This window comes from Podarcis pityusensis, assembly GCF_964106645.2.
Source record: "Podarcis pityusensis genome assembly, chromosome: 4".
Lineage (NCBI taxonomy): Eukaryota > Metazoa > Chordata > Lepidosauria > Squamata > Lacertidae > Podarcis > Podarcis pityusensis.
In genome coordinates this window covers 74,638,856-74,658,765 of record NC_138027.1, presented here as the reverse complement: position 1 = coordinate 74,658,765, position 19,910 = coordinate 74,638,856, and the positions used below count along the sequence as shown (strand labels likewise).

General features: G+C 42.1%; 1 protein-coding gene across 5 annotated transcripts in view; it reads right to left on the bottom strand.

The window, feature by feature from the left end:
* Positions 1-19,570, bottom strand: part of UBE3A (ubiquitin protein ligase E3A) — a 36,541-nt gene extending 16,971 nt beyond the window's left edge. The window contains exons 1-7 of one of the 5 annotated variants that reach the window (XM_081001311.1): positions 18,983-19,570; positions 17,481-17,595; positions 11,905-11,972; positions 8,846-9,009; positions 7,022-7,136; positions 4,927-4,971; positions 308-618 (exon numbers count right to left, since the gene is read on the bottom strand). In XM_081001311.1, the coding sequence (XP_080857437.1) occupies positions 308-618; positions 4,927-4,971; positions 7,022-7,041 (376 nt within the window). In that variant the 5' untranslated portion in view covers positions 7,042-7,136; positions 8,846-9,009; positions 11,905-11,972; positions 17,481-17,595; positions 18,983-19,570. The remainder of the gene's footprint in view (positions 1-307; positions 619-4,926; positions 4,972-7,021; positions 7,137-8,845; positions 9,010-11,904; positions 11,973-17,480; positions 17,596-18,982) is intronic. The other 4 variants (XM_081001313.1, XM_081001310.1, XM_081001312.1 and 1 more) reach the window with 4 other exon arrangements.
* Positions 19,571-19,910: the final 340 nt, after the last annotated feature.

Sequence of the window (19,910 nt, the reverse complement as noted above, 5' to 3'; positions counted from 1 at the left end):
AAGCAACAGATATGCCCGACTGAATAATCGGTTCTTAATCAAGCAACAAAGCAAGGTGCCTGTTTCTGAAAGGAGGGTTTTCCATCACTGGGCACCAGCAAAGAAATGACCCTCTTCCCCATCTCCACGTAATGTACAGCCTCTAAAACTGGGAGGCAAAGGAAAGCCTCACTGGCTACACGGACAGGTTAGTATAGAGAGATGCTCCTTCAAGTGCCTAGGTCTCCACTTGTTTAAGACTTACCGCTAACACCTTGAAACTGGACCTGAAGCAGATTGGCAGCCCGTGTTAAAGGTAATGCCTTACCTTTAAAGTCATCTCTTGGGCCTTGCATTTCTTTTTTGTTCATTTTTCTGTCAGTGCAGGAGTTGTTGTGGGCACCTTTGGAATTGTTTTCTAGGTAAGCTGAGCTTGTTCCTTTCTTGGAGGGATGAGGATCACAGAGTTTTGCATTAATCTTATAAAGCTCGAGGGCTTTAATGGCTGCTGCATTGTTATCCATACGGAGGAAAGTTGGACAGGAAGCACAAAATTCATTCGTGCAGGCTTCATTTCCACAGCCCTCAGTTAACTGATGGTAGTAGCGTTCTATTAGATGCTTTGCAGCTGCTCGCTTCCTGTACCAAACATCCAAACAGTAAGCACAAGGATTAGTATGGCTTTCATATACAAGCTCATTCAAATGGTCGGCAAAGCACAGATTAGTGAGGCTCTAAAGTAATCTCTCTCAATTTAAGAGATATTGCACATCAAGAGATCCTGAAATGCAAGATGCACCTGCTAAATAATAATAATAATAATAATAATAATAGGTCTGATGCACAGTATAGTTTGTGAATGTGTAAACTTGTCTGCTGCTTCTTTAAAAAATGTAGATTATTGAAGTCTGGGGCAAAGACCCTCCCCAAGCTCAGCATTTCAATGTGATTACTTTCAACTGGAAAGATTTAAGTAACAGAACTTTCAAAAGTACTTAATTAGGACAGGGTTATGGTCAATACTTGTCAGTTTGGTTCCAACAAATCATTCAGTTACAATAATTACTAAGCTCCTCATATACATATATGCACTCCTTCTCATTACAGTGGACGCTCGGGTTGTGCATGTGATCCGTGCAGGAAGCTCGTCTGCAACCCGCAGCGCCGCATCTGCGCACGACCGGGTTGCGATTCGGCGCTTCTGCACATGCGCAAGGCGCGATTTATCACTTCTGCGCATGCACCGAAACCTGGAAGTAACCAGTTCTGGTACTTCCGGGTTCGGCGCAGTGCACAACCCGAAATCATGCAACCCAAAGCGTCTGTAACCCGAGGTATGACTGTATATTGAAATCCACAATAATGTAGAAATTTAGTGTATGACTAGAACCTGGCTTCTCCAAATGATATGGACTATGAGTCTCATCATCTCTCATTACTGGTGATGCTGCTGGGGCTTCCATGCCTCATATGCAAATACGTCTGTCTGCATTGTAATTCCATTCTGCCATACTATACTAAAACATTTCCCCCCCTAGTTGTCAGTTTTTAACAGGGATATTTAATTGTCAAGCCAAGTTCAAAACAAGGTTTAAGATCCTGGCTTGCTCTTAAGCTGGTGACCATAGTTTCCTGCTTTGGATAAAACAGGGAACAGTGGTTAATTAGAGACTCAACGATGAGAACTGATGATTAAAGAACTCAATGATGAGTTTCCAATAGCTGATCTCTTAATGCTTCAGTTTTGCTGGGTAGTACACAGAGCAGAAATGCTCAATATTTCTGCTAGTCTGAGCAAAAACTTGAAGTTATGTCTCAAATAAAATTGTTAAAATATTATTGGGATCATTCCAATTCACCATCGAAGTCAAGACTACAGGAGTTGTAAATCTCTTACATAAAACACATCTGAATAAATTATTTAATGAAAACTGATGTCTCAAAATATAGTGCTCACTAGGCTAAGAATATATAAGTGAACTCCAAAACACAAACTCTCCATTTTATTTGGAATTATTTTAATTCCAAATAAAACCTTCCAGAAGTACCCCATGCAGATCTTTATGATATGGACCTTGTAACAAGACTTTGCATGCAAAGGACATTCCAAGGAGAGAATATTATTTGATATTAGCCATGCTGTAAGTATTTACAGTTTAAAACAAATAAAAAAATAAAATAAAAAACAACCTTTAAGTGTATGAATCCTCACAAAATTCATGAAGTAATTTTTTCCTAGAGGAATTGGGGGGTTTGTGTTCTAAGAAATACTAGCCTAAGCCCCTCTGTTTCAAATGATGGCTACTATACAGATTTATTTTAACAATTTCATACAAACAAGGAAATAAACTAAGTAAAATAGAATGTGTAATTACGTACAGATATTCTTGAGATGATTTATATCCCACACATCTATTGCAACTGGAATACTCAGCACAATTATCATTACTGTACAATTACATTATGGCTGTTTGCTTCTGAGTAGTTTTCACTGGGACAGTTATGATCTTGAAAACCCTAAAGGGCCTGGGACTAATTATCTGAAAGACTGCCCAATCTTGTTTGAATCTACCTATATATTGAGCTATTCTACTGAGTGTTCCCATCATGAGAGCAGGTGGCTAACTGTGGATAGGGCCTCTTCCACTGTGGCCCACAACTTTTGGAATCTCGCTCCATGGTATACCAATGAGGTGCTGAGTTGTAACTTTTTAGGTGCCAAGCAAAACAATAATTTTGTCTCCAGCTTTTGGTGGCACATGACGAAAACTTATTTTGATGGTTTTGTTTGTGGTTGCTGGGTCTGCTTCTTGGTTTTTAAAAAATATCTTGTTTTAATGTAAAAGGAACAGACGCTACTCTATATACTGGAAGAACCGTTTTCGGAAGACAGCAAAGGAAACAAATACGTTGTCAAATTTTATGGGAATGCACGCACTGGCAATTAAATACAATATACTATGGGCCTGACAATTATTTTACTAACATCAGTATTCTTAGGTTTGGCAAGTATTTTATTATCATTTTTCAAATGCATAAATTGGGAATTACTGAAATCTAACTAATCAACCAGTGTTAGACAGAGTTAACTTTCACAATCACCATGAGTTTACTTACATACTAATACTAAACCATGGCCTTGGACTCATAAGCAAAGCCTTGGACTCATACGTATCTCATGCAGTCAGGAGAATGACTTTGCCAGCACTTTCTTTCCATTTCCACAGTCCTACCTTGTTGTTATGTGAGAATCAGAGATTGTGGTTTAAATGAACTTTGGTCAGTTATAGAGCAAGCCACCTTCAAATCATGGATTATGAAACTGGCTTGTCTAACTGATTAGAGTTATAATCCTGGATCTCTGGTTCATACACAAGCCGGAATTCGAAGTAACAAAGTAAACACTAGTGAAGTCCTTCTAGCTGTGAGGGAGGAGAGAGGAGTATGCAAACTTGTAGCCTCACTTGGGATCTTTCCCGCTTCTGTACATACATAAGCATGGTTTAGTGTTACATGCAAACCAGCTTTGGTACTCCCTCTAGCTCTGAACGTCACAGTTAACAAAAAGTAAGATTCTCAGAGGAAGCTGGTTAAAAATGCCTGATATTTTGACTCATTTCCTCTTGGTCCTCTTTCTAACCAAGTTACACATCAACAATATTTGTCATCAGTTGTTTCCACCCTATCAAATCTGTTAGAGCAGGAAGAGGGTTAATTGCTTTCTTCTTTTAAGTATTATCTAGACTAATGAATGGATTTTGCCCACTTACAAACAGTTTAACTCCATATTAGCAGTTAGTTGAGCCGTTGGCAAATAAAAGAATCTGAGTTAAATTATTTTGATCTAATAAATAAAATGGAATTAAATTGCAGCTGTAGCTTCAAAATTTAGATTATTTCAAGTTACAATAATATGAAAAGCACAAGTATAATGAAGCAAATTATTTACAGTTATTAATACTAGTATGACAATGTATAGCCTGCCTTTCAACCCAAAGATTTCCAATGTGGTCCATTACAAAACATAAAATATATAAATCACCACAAAAAGCCACACAGAATATAAACCAGGTATCATAAACCAGAAACACTGAAATAACAAGAAGCAGAAATTACAAAGTCTGGTAGTTAGACCAGTACCTTTTCTACTCATGAGCCTGACCTAGTATTTTCTGTATCACTAAACAATTGGACACTGCTTAATTTTAGTTGTAGATAATAAAAGTTGAAGAAGCCTCTGGTTGTGATCCAGAGCAGTCATTTATATTCCCATACAGAATGAGCACATGGTGGGTGATGTGACATTTTTCACTAGCACAGTTTACCTGCCAAGGCAGTGAGCTGTAATTCACCTTTAGGAGCAGCTTGCGTTATTGGCTCTAGGAACTGTCATAGCAAAAACATCAAAGAGATCTATGGATTGGATCCTTGCCAAGTTAGCTGCACTTAGATTCCACTGAAATCAGTGGCAAAAGTCAAGTCATGACTAATGTGATTTCCCATTGATTTCAACATACCTAATCTAGGCAAATGATCGTGTTCTCAATGTACCTAATCTGGGCAAACCATCATGTTGAAGAAGTGAACAATGAATATTTTTTCTCAAGTACAACTTAAAGGTAGCTGTTGAAGAATGGAGGTAATGCAACTCTGATATTGCATCTGGGTTTCACACAAAAGACAGTGGTACCTCAGGTTACATACGCTTCAGGTTACAGACTCCGCTAACCCAGAAATAGTGCTTCAGGTTAAGAACTTTGCTTCAGGATGAGAACAGAAATCGTGCTCCAGTGGCGCAGCAGCAGCAGGAGGCCCCATTAGATAAAGTGGTGCTTCAGGTTAAGAACAGTTTCAGGTTAAGTATGGACCTCCGGAACGAATTAAGTACTTAACCCGAGGTACCACTGTATACCAAATGCACTCTTTTGATATGCTAGTTATACTTACATTCGGCTAGCTTCAATATTTTCAGAGTGAGGTTCTCCTGGTGATCTGTAAAGGTTTAAATAAAAACGTGAGCATTTTGTATGCAGCTAAGAGGAAAAGTGATACAACTAGCATATTATGTGATTCATTAATACCAATAACATATTCTCTTAGAAGTCAGTCCTACTGATTTCAAATGAAAGTTACCTATAGGTTAAGGCTGCTTACAACGATACAAGCACAGATATAAGCTGCTCATCATACACTCACGGTTGTCTACTTTTGCAATTATCAACTTTTACATATTGTACACCTCTTTTACATAGTACTTTCTATTCTCACATCAAATGCTTCATAAAAACCATTGTTTACAATACTTCCGCATTTTTAGCTGTCCCAATAATTTGTCATTCTTATTATCATTATTTTGCCAGTACCAGCTCAGCTGAGCTATATTAATCCTTGTGCTATATTAAAAAGTGGCCTTGGTATGTTTCGAGATTCCAACAAGCCTATGTTTCTAAGCTTTCCAGAAGCTCAGTTGACAGTGTTTTATTATTAGTAAGTATAAAGCAGCTTTTTATGTTGTTCAGATATCCAAAGTTCTGCGCTAGTTAAAACTTTATTCTACAACAGTGCTGGTTTTCTACAAGGACACAGCCCTTTCTGTGATGATTCTGCATTTGTAGAATACCCTCCCCAGGAAAATATTTTTACCTCTTCTTTATTCTAGACAGCATTTGAAAAAAATTATGGCACTGTTTTTTAAGAATTGTTTTATCTGCTATCTTTTAAATGTCATTTTATTGTTTGCTTTTCAAAAAAATAAATATTATGGAATTTCAGTCTATCAGTGTTGTTACATGATGCTGAAAACTGCCTTGTAGAGGACAGATTCTCTGAAAGGTAGGTTAACAGCCATTAAATAAATACAGTGTAGAATGTATTTGTTTATTTGAACAAAAGCATTTTAAAATTAAACATAACATGCTTAAGAAGTTTAGAAAACATCAAAGTTATCATTATTTAGCTCACCCTTGCCAAAACCAAAAGGTTTGCTTTTGTTTAATAAATTTTCTTACAAGTGCTTAGTTTTCAGCCCCGAATAGCACTGCAGAAAGCATGATCGCAACACACCCACCCACTAATCTGAACACTGCAGCGTGAGCTAGCAATTTTATATGGTGGCTCAATTCCAATGCCACTCAAAGGAACTTCTCCATTCTGCAAGAAGTTGCCTCCACTGTAACTCCTAGGATAGAAAAAGCAAAGGCATGCAAGTCTGCTGCACTTGGCAATTTCACCAAGTTTCTGGAACAAAATCATTGTTTTAGCCAAATTGAGCACCCACTGTCAGCAAGATATCATGAAGATCTCTCCCCAAATCTGTGCATTCTTTCATTTTCTTCTAAGGTCGGACTGTGGTGGACTGCTTCTGGCAATTACTGAACCAGAGACAGTCTCCCCTATATAATAACTTGGGGGGGACGGGGGACGACACACAACATTTTATAGAATATTAACACTGATAGTCAGAGCAAGGGATAGACACTTCAAAAGTATTTGGTTCAATGGTGTCCTCCTAAAGACTACTTGCTAATTAAGCTGTTATGGAAGCATAAAAAGCATTATTTGCATTTGAAACACCATTTAAAAAAAAGTTCATGACTGTCAGGGAACTGACATCGGAGCGAGAGGCGAAGGGGAGGCTCCTAGATGATGCTGGAGAAGGACCCAGCAGCAGGGGGAGAAACAGCTCAGTAGAGGGGGAAGCATTTAAGTGCAACACCAGGGATAAAGGGGGGCAGATGGGTGAATCAGAGAGAGGGCTCCAGGACTCTTCACTGGAACTCAGTGAGGAGGGGACAGGTCCTCCGCTACCCACGCCCTCCCTGCGCAGAAGACTCCCGCGCAGTGAGAGGAGGAGGAGACTGGGTGTCAAACAACTTTTATGTTGGAAGAGGTTCAAGAAACGCCCACTGACGGATTCTGCCAGCGACAGAGGCAGTCACAATTAGAAAGGGCTGTGCAGTCAGAAAGGTTTAACAAGGCAAATTAGCCTAGAGAGGCACCAGTTTACGCACGAGTAACTCATACTCATTACAATGACATTTACCTTTTACAAGCTGTGGCCATTCGGTGACATTGGGGTGATCACAATTTTGTGTTGTTGATTAAAAACAGGTTGTCGCTGGTCCTCTTGTGCTGGGCCAAGCATAGGCTTAATAGTGCTAAATGAATAAAGTGATGCTTAGTTAAACATCCTCAAGTTCATGTTTCAAACTAGGCAATTAAACGAACAATTGTGATCATTAGCCAACACACACACTGTGTTGCAAGAAATCTTAACACAAATATATATAATAATTCTGCTGCCAAAACTAAGTTCCAGCCTTTACAAATCAACTTTTGAATTTGTCTAGATTCAATGCAAGACATTTCCCAGAGTCCAGTCGTAGTTGGGCAGTTCATTAAAGTCAGGCTATTGAAACGAAATCCATGAAAGACAGAAATGATGATGGCCAGAAAACCTTGTGGAATGGAGACGATATTTTTACTTCCACTACTGGTAGTGTTTAGCCATGAACTTTCACTCAGGCTTATAGTCATGCCTGGAGCAATGCACTGCAACTGTGGCTAGAAGAGCTTTCTACCAATTCCACTACCCTGCATTACTTTAGAAAGAACCATCCTTAATGATGGCTCAAAATATTAAGCTGGTTTAAGGTTAATTCTGCTTTCTGATGTAGGTCATAAGAAAACACGTTACAATAAAGATCTAGAGATTGCATTTGTTCCCTGTTGACCTGCAGGATCAATTCAAGGTGTGGTTCATGATAAAAAAAGATATACAATAGGATATGCCCCAATATACCCCGAGGCCATCTCCAGCCTTGTGCATTACTATGAAATTTTAAGAGTGTCCTCTTTCATTATTCATGTGTCAACTTAGGAATGTAAGGAAGTGTAAAGAGGTGGCTAACCTGTAATTACAGGTTACAGGTTTGCCCTTGAGACTCACTAAGACAAATCCATACATTTCCTAGAAGTGCATATTATCTTTTATATAGGTTGGCCTTTGATGGCCCAGGATAGAATGGCCGGAAGGTCTATTTCAATATTGGTAAAGGCTGTATTTCTGGCATCACCCACTTCAGCCTAAGAGATGAGGCCACTATACAACACATTTCTTTGTAAAACTTAATACGGACACCAGTCACAATTTTATTACAATTAATTAGTAATTCCACCACAAGGTACTTCACCACTAGATTCAGCTTTAGTGGCCACCAAAACTTGAAAGAAAAAAATACAGCCTATTACATCCATGGCTCTTTATATACAAGAACCTCTCACCCCTTCTCAGACCTGTTTTTGCAGACATCACGAGGCAGCTAGGGGGTAGAATGCTGACCCACTCCTTTCTAATTACAGCAAGAACAGCTGTATGGACCCTGTCCCCCCATGACATGGGGTGATTAATGAGTAACTGCCTATTTTTTAGAATGTACTTTTGAATCCCAGTAGTCCTCTCACAGGAAACACCAATCACACCAATGTCCTAGTCTCTCAGGACCACTTCAGACGTCACATTTTTAAGTGTATACTTCAAGCATCTTAGATGTATGCCTAAGAAAATGTGAATTATGAGTGCAACGAACACGTGCTTGCAAATGTATGTATCAAGAGACCTGAGACTGGCTGAACTTTCCTGCTGAGTGTTTACTTGGTGGAAACGTGGGGTTTAATTCCATGAGATTTGCAGTGGCCTTCGGACGGCTTCTGTTGACCTTGACAAGGTTTAACAGCCACTGTTCTAAAAATTTCCCACAATGCAAATTAATGAAAAACACAGGATGAAAATAATGCAGTTTACAATGGTCGGACTCTTCTTTTCAGCAACCCATTTGTAGTGGACATTTCCATTTCAAAATTTTACCTGTCAACTGTCTCCTGTGATCTGGCTTCTCTGGTATAAGATGTAAGGCTGATCTTCTACTCTGTCATGTCGCTGTCAGCCAGTGATTATTCAGCAACACTCGTACCCACAGCACCCCGAGGCCACCCACTGGCTTTTTGCTCTCCAGCTGAAGACTTCCATTGCTGAAACGGAACCAATTAATGTCTTACCTAATTCTATAATCTGATCTTATCTGTTCTTACGTACAAAATTTTAAACCCTTAACCTGAAAAAAAAAATCACTAAATTTTCTGAACTCACTCTTTCCAAATCTGACTATAAAGCATTTGGCAAATAAGAATATTCTGAAGTATGAGTGATATCCAAATGTGGTGTCCTGCTTGCACAACAGACATCTTCTTGTGTAAACTGGACTTAAGACTCTCTTTCTTTTCCCCAGCAGTCTCCCATTTGCTTTATAGGGATTGCAGGAATGGGGAGGAGAGGACTAGGAAATTCTGTTGCATCTACTGGTGCAGCACTGGATCTCTCCCTATAAACATTTTTTTGCAGAAACCTGAAGCACTGTCTGCACCCAGGTTTAGGATAGCCATGAACATCAGAACCCCGTTTACAGAGAGGAGCAGATGGATAGAGAGCAGTGTTTCCCTAGGTAGCAAGACCAGGATGATGGGAACTGTAGTCCGAAAACAGCTGGAGACCCAAGTTTGGGAGACACTGTCTTAGAGGTAGTGTAAAATGGAGGATAGACAAAACACTTAAAATTGCCATCCAATTCCCAGCTCGGGAGAAGCTGGCAATGTCCCGTGGCTGAAACCCTAGAAAGCTGCTGCCAGTCAGTGAAGACAGTACTAAGCTAGATGGGCTAAGGGTGTGACTCAGTATAAGGCAGCTTCCTATGCTCCTAATTGATAAAGCAATACTGTCCCTGTTATGGAGGACATTTTGCCATAGTGCGGGTGGCGCTGTGGGTTAAACCAGAGCCTAGGACTTGCTCATCAGAAGGTCGGTGGTTCGAATCCCCGTGACGGGGTGAGCTCCCATTGCTCCCTGCTCCTGCCAACCTAGCAGTTCGAAAGCACGTCAAAGTGCAAGTAGATAAATAGGTACCGCTCCGGCGGGAAGGTAAACGGTGTATCAGTGCGCTGCTCTGGTTCACCAGAAGCAGCTTAGTCATGCTGACCACATGACCCAGAAGCTGTACGCCGGCTCCCTCGGCCAATAAAGCGAGATGAGCACTGCAACCCCAGAGTCGGCCACGACTGGACCTAATGCTCAGGAGTCCCTTTACCTTTACTTTACTTTTGGTTGTAGTCTAAAAACAGCTGGAGACCCAAGTTCGGGAAACCCTGTACTAGTGTTGAGTGGCTGAGCTGACCTAGTCCCGGAACATATTTATTCTTTGCCTATAGTATCCTAGAATAGAAACACTTCTGTTTATTTCTTCATAACTATTACCAATTTGCAATCCCTGTTAAGTGACTGCTCTCTATGTATAAAATGTGATGCCTTTGGGGACCAATGAAATATACTAATGAAACTTAAAACTGCCAGAATCCTTTGGCCAAAGGCCAAATTTCATCATCTCTTATTTTATTCTACAGAAGAACACATTTTCCAAGAGGTGAATTTATGCTTGAGAACATGGTGCTCACATGAGCCTTGTGCCCTATATTCTATCATCTGGATACAGCAGGCCCTATTGTTATACGAGTTTCAGCTCTCCAATTACATAACACAAAAAGTCAACTAGGGACCTAAAATAAGAGGCATGCAACACACACCTCCAAATCTCAAGCTGAGTGTTCAGAATGAAATTGTGCAAGGAATGAATGCATGGTCAATAGTGATCAACCCTGCCCATCTTATTAAAGTTGGGATCAACTTTCTGGACAGCAAAGCAGGTGGGCTGACCCAGAGATGCTGTGAGTGCAAGTGCAGCTGAGCAGTCACTGGCTGCCACCCGAGGTTCCAATCTCAGAAATCACCCAAGAACTGACAGATTATGCATGTGAAAGCAGCATAACAGACAAAGAACAGTTTAAAAGTAAATTCAGCTAGAAGTCAGCTTTCATAATCAGCGTCATTCCAACATAATTTTCCTTTCACATAATAGCTGATATTGGGCGCAAAGTACAATTTTCACAGTTAAGACCACCAGTAATTTACTGTCTGCAAACAGCATTCGCTTGCAAAGGCTGCCTATTCATTTCGGTTGGGAGTGGGCTGGAAGGGGCACCTACAAACAGGCTTTCAATATGGAGAATGCAACCCTGTAAAGGAGATATAACTGTCTTGCTCTCTACTTAGGTGTCTTATCTTATTTCTCTTGTTCACAAACTAGTGCACAAAGGAAATAATTTGGTAAGACTTCACGATTCCTACTATACCAAATTAAAAGCTGCTGTTGTACTGGATATTTTAAAACCCCACCAACAGCAAGCAGCATGTCTGAATTTCAGCATGTATTTCATCATGCAACAATAAAATCAGAGTGCAGTTAAAACTAGCTTGCTTTGTGGTTTTCCTGTGCTCCTTCTCCACCTGAAACCAGACTAAAACTGGTTACTTACGGTAATATAAGATGTTAAAATGAAGTGAATTAGGACTGTTTCCAGGAACGTGGTAGCAACATGAGATTTTTGACATTTAGCCAATTGACAAAAAGGTGATACTGGAACAGAATAATACCAGATGAGCCGTCAAAAGTGTTCACACTTACAAAAGTTATGCCATTCATTTTGCATACTAAAAGTTCATTCAGCAGTTAAGGTAAGACAAAAGCTGATCCCATTTATATTCTGTCCACAAGCAACTAGCATACAGTAGACAAGTTATTCTTGGTTTGTGGAGAAACTTGCAGGCTACATCATTCATATGGTTAGCCTGCTAATTAACGGAAACGGCAAATTTTCAAAAGACCATAGCAATCAAGTACTCAAATATTCAGCGCTTTATAATACCTTCATAAATATTGTTTTCTTTCATAAATTTGTTCTCCGTTAAGGCAGTTTTATTAAGAGAAATTATTTCTGCTGATAAAAACACAATATCTAAGATACAACTATTCTACATACCATGTTCTTCCAGTACTTCAGCAGGTTGCTCTTGCACGTTGCCAAAAGGCCTTCAATTGGCTGCGGACCTAGAATACAATATCTTACTTCAGTTTTTTTAATCAGTTATATAAAGATTAAGATCGTCTAATGCATAAAATCTACATGATGCTCTTTTTGAAGTTCATTTGTGCTGTACTATTTACTGCACTCAGGATGAATTAAAATGATTGTAAAAAAACCCACACATCTAAAAAAAATGAATTGGATTTTTACTCTTGTAAATGGTTTTTAAATACTGAAAGTTTCTTATTTTCTAAAAACAGCCCGCTTAAAATTAAATGTAGATCCAAGAATGTTACGCTGGTGTTTATAATTTCTTAAAACAAGAAAAATGGTCACGTCATGAACACTGGCCTGGTTCACATGTCACATTAAAACATAGACAAAATGACCTGGTTTCCTGTGAAGAACCGGCATGCTTCTGTTCATGGTTTGTTTGAACAGAAACAAACCATGAGCTCAGATTCGGATGATACAACAAGTCAGACCATGCTTTGTTTCCTGACAGTAGCAGGAGTGGGAGAGAAGGAAACTGCCTGCAATTTCAGCAGCTTGTACCAGCAGGCTGCTTGTTCACATTAAACCATAGCTTAAAGTAACTATAACAAAGGGTTATAGCTCAGTGGTTGCAGAGCACATGCTTTGCATTCAAAAGATTCCAGGTTCAATCCCAGTATCTCTTGGTATGGCTGTGAGAGATCCCTCTCTGAAACCTTGAAGAGCCAGGAGACTATACTGAGTCAGATGGACCAATGATCTGACTCTTAATTCATAGCCAAGTTCTTTTGTATGAAATAAAGGTGAACAATGTTTTATAAAACTTGTCTGATTTTGAGGTTGAGTTTTCTTTTTGATTATGTTTGTTATGCAAATGACAAATGAGACCTTGTTAAAAGAGAAAATACTATCTTCTTCCTCACTAGATCATCAAGTACAGTGGTACCTCAGGTTACTTACGCTTCAGGTTACATACGCTTCAGGTTACAGACTCTGCTAACCCAGAAATATTACCTCGGGTTAAGTACTTTGCTTCAGGATGAGAACAGAAATCGTGTTCCAGCGGCGCGGCAGCAGCAGGAGGCCCCATTAGCTAAAGTGGTCTTCTGGTTAAGAACAGTTTGAGGTTAAGTATGGACCTCCGGAACGAATTAAGTACTTAACCTGCGGTACCACTGTATACCCAACTGAGTGAACTTGCATTTTCCTATTTTTAAAGCTCTGTATCTGAGTACTGCGATTTTGCTCAGATTTCATTATGAACATTTATAAACAAGTACACAATACCGGCTAGGGCATCTCTGTGGCCTACCGGGAGGGAGGTTGGAGCTGTACAGATGCATGAGCAGGAATGCTGGATTGGCTCTGCTGGTGTATCTGTGCAGCCCCAGGCTCACCAATGCCTTGCTCAGTGCAGCCTAGATGTTGGGAGAGGGGCTCTGCCACACCACACTGGTCACTGCTGGAAGTATATTTCCTTTTAGAAAAATAAATTGCTCTGCCCTAACCAACACCAGCTTCTGGGAAGTTTGGAGGGCTCAGCTTTTTAAACAAAGGCCACATTCTCATGTCACACTAAACCAAGGCTCGCCACAATATGCATGAATAGGAATAACCCCGTGTATGTTTCAAATCACGTGGTTGTTCCACGCTCCCTTGTGTAACCAGAACAACAACTTCAGAGGCATTTACTTTCACTTTCCATTAAACTCAGCTTGTCATTCTGGTTGAACCCAGGATTGTGGTTTAACACCAACCATGGTCAGTTTCAAAGTAAGCCAATTTCAAACCATCAGTTATTAAGTCAGCTTATATAGAAAATGACCACAGTTAGTGATAAAATATGGTCCCAGGTTCAGACAAAATGACAAGCACAGCTTAAGAGGAAATGAAAGTTAAAGCTTCTCCTTCCAGATGCATGAGAGGACAGGACACGAACATCTAAGGATTGGTTGGGCTTGCTTTAGTTTTTGCATTTCGTGGTTTAGCCTGATGTGCAAATGTGGCCAAAGACATATGGGCCAAAATGTCCATATTTATTTAGAAAATGTATATCACAGGCTTCATCACAAGACCCCAGGGAAAATTACAATTCTAAAAAGAGTGAGCACAAGTTTGGGGTTGTTCGCTGCTTTATGTTTCTGGGGTTAACAAGGCAATAGAGTTAGGCAATATAGAGAAGGAGTGGAAGTAAAACAGAAAGAAGCCACCTGGATACAAAGTCTAACCTTCCATATAGTGCTCTATTCATTTACAGCAAATATAACTAAGCAACTACATTAGCCAATTAGTATACAGCACAGTTTAGGGAAAATATTGTCAATGAGGGATTAGATTTAACTCTTCAATGATCCCACTGCAACCCTGAAGTATTATACCTGAAAGCTATCTGGAAGAGTAAGTTGCAGTTTTACAAACTTTAGAAATAAAGCGTAAGAGTAATGAAATTCACACAGGAGGAAACCCAGAAAGTTGATCACTCAGGAACAAAAAACCCTAAAATGCCTGGGCAAATAGGCATGTTTTGACTTGTTATTAGCACCAGTCACATGTCTAAGGGAAGGACATCCCACAAACAGGGTACTACCATGTCACCACCTAGGAGATTTCTCCTGGTGGTAAGCAGAAGAGAAGGGAGAGTAATAGGCAAATTGTTCAGTTTAAAATTAAATTGATTATAGACATCTGAGGACAGGCCAGAGAGATTTTGGATCTTGTCCGTTTTCACACACTAACAAAACATCCTTGTAGAATTCTATCCATGACATTTTATCTGCACAATTAGAATGAATTTCAGGAACCAAAAAGTCGTATTGAAAAATACAACTTCTGAGTTGGCTGGCCCCCAAAATGGCAACTATACATACCGTTTTGGCAAGTATAACCCTGATTTAAGGAGCCATTTGGCTTATACAGTCATACCTCGGGTTACAGACGCTTCAGGTTGCACGTTTTCGAGTTACAGACGCACCAAAACCCAGAAGTACTGGAACGGGTTACTTCTGGGTTTTGGCGCTCGCGCAAAAAGACTAAATCGTGCTTTGCGCAGAAGCGCAACCCGCATGTGCGCAGACACGGTGCTGCGGGTTGCGAACGTGCCTCCCGCATGGATTATGTTCGCATGGATTATGTTCCTATAAGCAGTACATTCATTCTAGTGGGTAACTGCCTAATGGAGTTTCTCTAGAACACTCAAACATCAGCAAATGAAGCAGACAGCACATTCGTGGGCAAAACTGCACGTAGATACACAAAACACCAAGAGGAGACTGAAGAACTTAATTTGCAACAGAAATATTATTTGCATTATTCTGCATATTTACTCTAAACTGCTTTGCGTCTAAGATAAAACCAGATAAACTTTTCTAAATAAAAATGGCATACTGGATACCTTACCCCTGAAAATAAAGTTAAAATCCAACTATGTTTTTTTTAAAAAACAAGCAGAGAAAACAATTAAACCCTATGCCACACAAACATATTAAGGAAACACAGGAGTTCAGAAATTGTCTAACATTTTGTACCAATCTCAATTTTTCTATACATAAAACAAAACCAAGCCTTTATGTTTCTGCAGCTTCCAGTAACAGCCTAGTTTGCACATAATGCTACACCATTGTTTGTTTATTCTAACTGTGGTTTTGTTTTAATATGTGAAACCAGCCCAGCAAACTATGACTTGTTTTAACTATGGTTTGTCATCCTCTCAAAGCCCAACAGAGTTGCTTAACCATGATTTGTTTGGCTGTCGTAACTAGCTGCTTGCCAAGTTACAAAGGCACGAGGAAAGAGCAGCTGGAAAACAAACCAAGTTATGGAGAAAGAAGCCATGGCTTGTTTGCTCATCTGCTAGAAAATGTGTGGCTTGTTTTAGTGTTATGTGCGATCACAGCCACAGTCAGGAAAGTTTAACAGAATTTGACTGTGATAAGCCCTTTTCAGGTGTTTTGATTGCCTAATATGTAAATAACACACACAAGAAGGGGGTGTGTATATCGTTTGTAAACAGTTTGGGACTCTACATGTGTGAGAGCATGATGATCTAAAGCAGCAGGCATCCTCCATTCACAGAGGCTCCCCACTTCAAATCACTGATCATCTCATGCTCATGTATGGCTCTATCTTGTATATCAAGAGTCGGGAACATTTAGCTCTCAGGTTGTTGCTTAACTTAAGCTCCCATCAGCTCCAGCAAGCCAGGGATGATGAGCCAACAATAAAAAGGAGGGGAGAGATATGATGGGAATGGAGAAAAGCCTTACAACAAAGGCATCTGAAAAGACATTTAGGGCTCTTTCACAGCAAAGGAACTAGTTGCACTAGATTTTTTTTCTAACATGTGGATATCAGACTATAGAACCATTTCCTTTATAGTTGCTGTGCTTAGAATAACGCCCACAAATATAATATATATTGCCTTAAGTATTTTGAATTGTGAAGATAATATTATATCCCCAATCCAGCTCTAGATGCTTGTGTCGCATGTAGTAGCGACCCCTGAATCAGAATACATATCCCATGCATTTTATACTTTCAACAAGTACTTGCATCCACTTATGCACACATATCTCCTTTGCTGGAGAAAACTGCTCTCACTTTAGCAAGTGTTCTCTGCTTTAAGGTCCCACTTGGGTATTACTATTTTGAAGTCTGCCAGAATCAGGGAAATACATACAAGATGAAAACTGGTCACCAAATGGACTATGGACCAGGCTTATTTTAAACTCCCTCCTACTTCAGAACCCCTCCTGATCATACAGTTAATCCTTTTTGCTGCAATGGAGGGGTCATACAAGCTAAATTACAACATCCAATGATGGTAGTGGAGATTCTATCCTTAGTGAAGAATACAGTGGACGCTCAGGTTGCGAACATGATCCGTGCGGGATGCACGTTCGCAACCCGCAGCAGCGCGTCTGAGCACATGCGGGTTGCGATTTGGCGCTTCTGTGCATGCACAACCACCAAAACTCAGAAGTAACCAGAAGTAACAAAGAGTGCACATTTGTCACCCTCAACCTCCCAAGAATATCTCAATAGTTGAGATTGGCGTGCCTACACTGAAACAGCTGAAGGAAAAGAAGTGGCATAGATCTGGCTGTAAGAATTTCCGTCCCTTAATCAAAAACCCTGGACTATGTTTAGGGGTTGCAGTCATCAGATTCAGCAAACACTGCCACTAAAATCCACACCTGTGACACATTCATGGTATAAAAACTGTGAGAAGAAAATTTCTTTAGCTTTAAGTTAACTATAATATCTTACAGACATCACTAGCACCAGCTTGGTGTACTTTTTCTACTCCCTTCAGTCAAATAAATATCTAGTATGGGTTTATTTCCCTGTCAGACTTGTTCCTCAACCTAACTTGTAGAGTTTTACTAAGTGCATTTGGACTTTAAAAAACTAGTACAGGGGCATGCAACTGGATCAGACAGCTGGATGCATACATATCCAGCCCTTCATGAGCCACTTTGACAAGTGGGCGGGACTGCCCACCTGTCAGTCAGCTGTCATATGGTGTCAGGTGATTGTACCTTCAATCCACAGCAGCAAAGGACAAAATGGTGCACACTCTTGTGCTCCCAATTCTTCCTGCATCAGACTGAATTCAAGCTGCAGCTGCAAAGGAAGAAGTAGCTGTGGCAAGAACTGCAAAGAAAGAATCTGTAAGTCAGACATGGGAAAGGTGGATGTGGCTCACCAAAAATAGCCTGGTGGGCCAACATTTTGAGGCTCAGTGGGCCTATCAGATCCATGGACTGGAAGCTCCCAGCCACTCGTCTAGCACACAGCAGCAAAGTGGTGCTAGAGTTAACCTGAGGTTGATTTTGCGATGCTTGAACATGCTCTAAAATTGTGTTCACATTTTCCACATCTTTAGAAGAGATGTATTTTAAAAGTCAGCCATCCTCTTACTTCTGATCATCATTTTTACAGAACACGGAAAACAAGTCCCTTTACTGACCATATATACTGCCTTGCGTAGAGCTTACCTGAGCTAAGGTCCTGCTTTCTAGCTGGGAAATTTTCAGAAGTAACAGAACTGCCACTGCAGAAGCCCAAATCTGAATCCAAACAAATCTGCCTAGAGTTTGCAATTTCTTTAAAGAACATAGTTAAATGTAAACATTTGTTATGGAATAGTTGTTTATAATGCTACACGAGGAACAGCTACAATGTTTTACGCCAATTTCAGTTTAGGCACCCGAAGAGGCGAAACCTTGTGGGGAAAGTGTGCAAATTTCGGATTTCTAATTCTACTCGGAAAGCGTCAAGCTACACACAACAGCCGCCACAAAATTCAGTTCGATGGCAACTACACACAACCAGAAGAGCCAACAGACATGCTACCCACGTGGACCGGGAGTCCCGCTCCTAACTCTTAGGGACAAATGTTGCATGCAAACGTTTGACGAAAGCCTGCTCGCAGGAGGATGAACAAAGGAAAAAGCAGGTTAGATCAGGCCAGCAGCAGCAACGGAATAACACACACCCCACCTATATAATATCATATATTAATATATGTATGTAATATAAAATAATAGCAGAGTCCACTGCTGGGAAAACAAGGCTGCGGGCTTATCAGACCTTTGGCCCCACTCGAGGAGGCAACTTTCCCGTCTTAAGGCCTCGATAAGCATGTTTTGTCTGGGGCGGGCGAGCAGCGGCGGCGGCACTTACGATGCGAAGCCAGGCCCGGCTCCCGATACGCGCGCCCCGGGGCTGCAGACACAGAGCACCCGGTACTTTAGCGCTCCCCCCCCAAAACCCCCGCTGCCTCCCCTCACACTATTGCAGAAAAAACACACCTGGGCAAAAAATAAAAACAGAGAGAACCAGCCCTTGGAGAAGCTGTGAACGGCGCTTCCCCGCCCGCCTCTCCTCCCTCGCTTCCCCGCACAAGGGCGAAAAGTGCGGCCGGGGAAGGGAAGGGGCGGCCTTCTCAATCCCACGACCCCCCCCCCCGGAGGGCTGCGAAGGGGAACCAAGTGCCCAAGACGGGGAGAGGCCGCCCTTCTTCCCCCCTGATACTCACCTGGCGCTGCCGCTTCCCGCCTTGGGCCCAGCAGGCGCCGCTTGCAAGCAGGCCGGGCTGCCCCCTGACAGCGAGACGCCGCCGCTGCCGCCCCTCCTCTTCCGCGTCGCCTTCTGGCCTCCGCCGCCTAGCCTAGGCCGCTGTGCCGGAGCGCGCAGGGCGGTGGTGGTAGCAGCCGCCGCCGCCGCTGAGGGCTGTGAAGGAAGGGGAAGGCGCTAGGCCCGGCCCGGCCCGGCTAGGCCTGCCTGAGAGGTGAGTGGGAAAAGGGGAAGGCCGCCTAGGCGCTCTAGGCGTGCGCGCGGCTGTCGAGATGGCCGGCGATGGCTGAGCAGGGGCCTCCGCGCTGCGCCTCCGCCCTCTCCCCCCGCTCGGGGTCACCCGGAGCCCAGCACCACCATGTTGGGAGGGAGGGAATTACGAGAGAGAGAGAGACACAGAGAGAGAGAGAGAGAGAGAGAGAGAGAGAGAGAGCGGCCGGGCGGGGGCAGGGAGGAGGAGTGGGGAAAGAAGAAGGGGGGGAAAGAAAAGACCAGAGGCACGGGTGTCAAGCGCGGCGCAGCTTCGGAGGACTGGCGGGGAGGGAGGGGTGGCCCAGCATGCACCGCGCGCGGGGCAGCGCTGCTGGGCGCTCTGTCTCTCTGTGTCTCTGTTTCTCTGGCGTGCTCGGCCGCTCTGCAAGGACCCCGGATCATAGAAAGAGGGAGGCAGGGGAGGGGAGGGGCCTTCCTCGCCAGCGGCCATGTCACGGGAGGCATCGGCTTCGCCACCGCGTGGCCTTGTCCTTGCCATGCTCAGGTCTCTCGTCTGCTTTTGAGCGGCAGGGCAGCTCCGTGCCGCGGGGCGGAGGCAGGCGAGGTTGGGTGAGGGGTCTGGCAGTGGGGAGCCAGCGAGGGGAAGAAATGGAATTCCCCGGATCAATGAAATCACC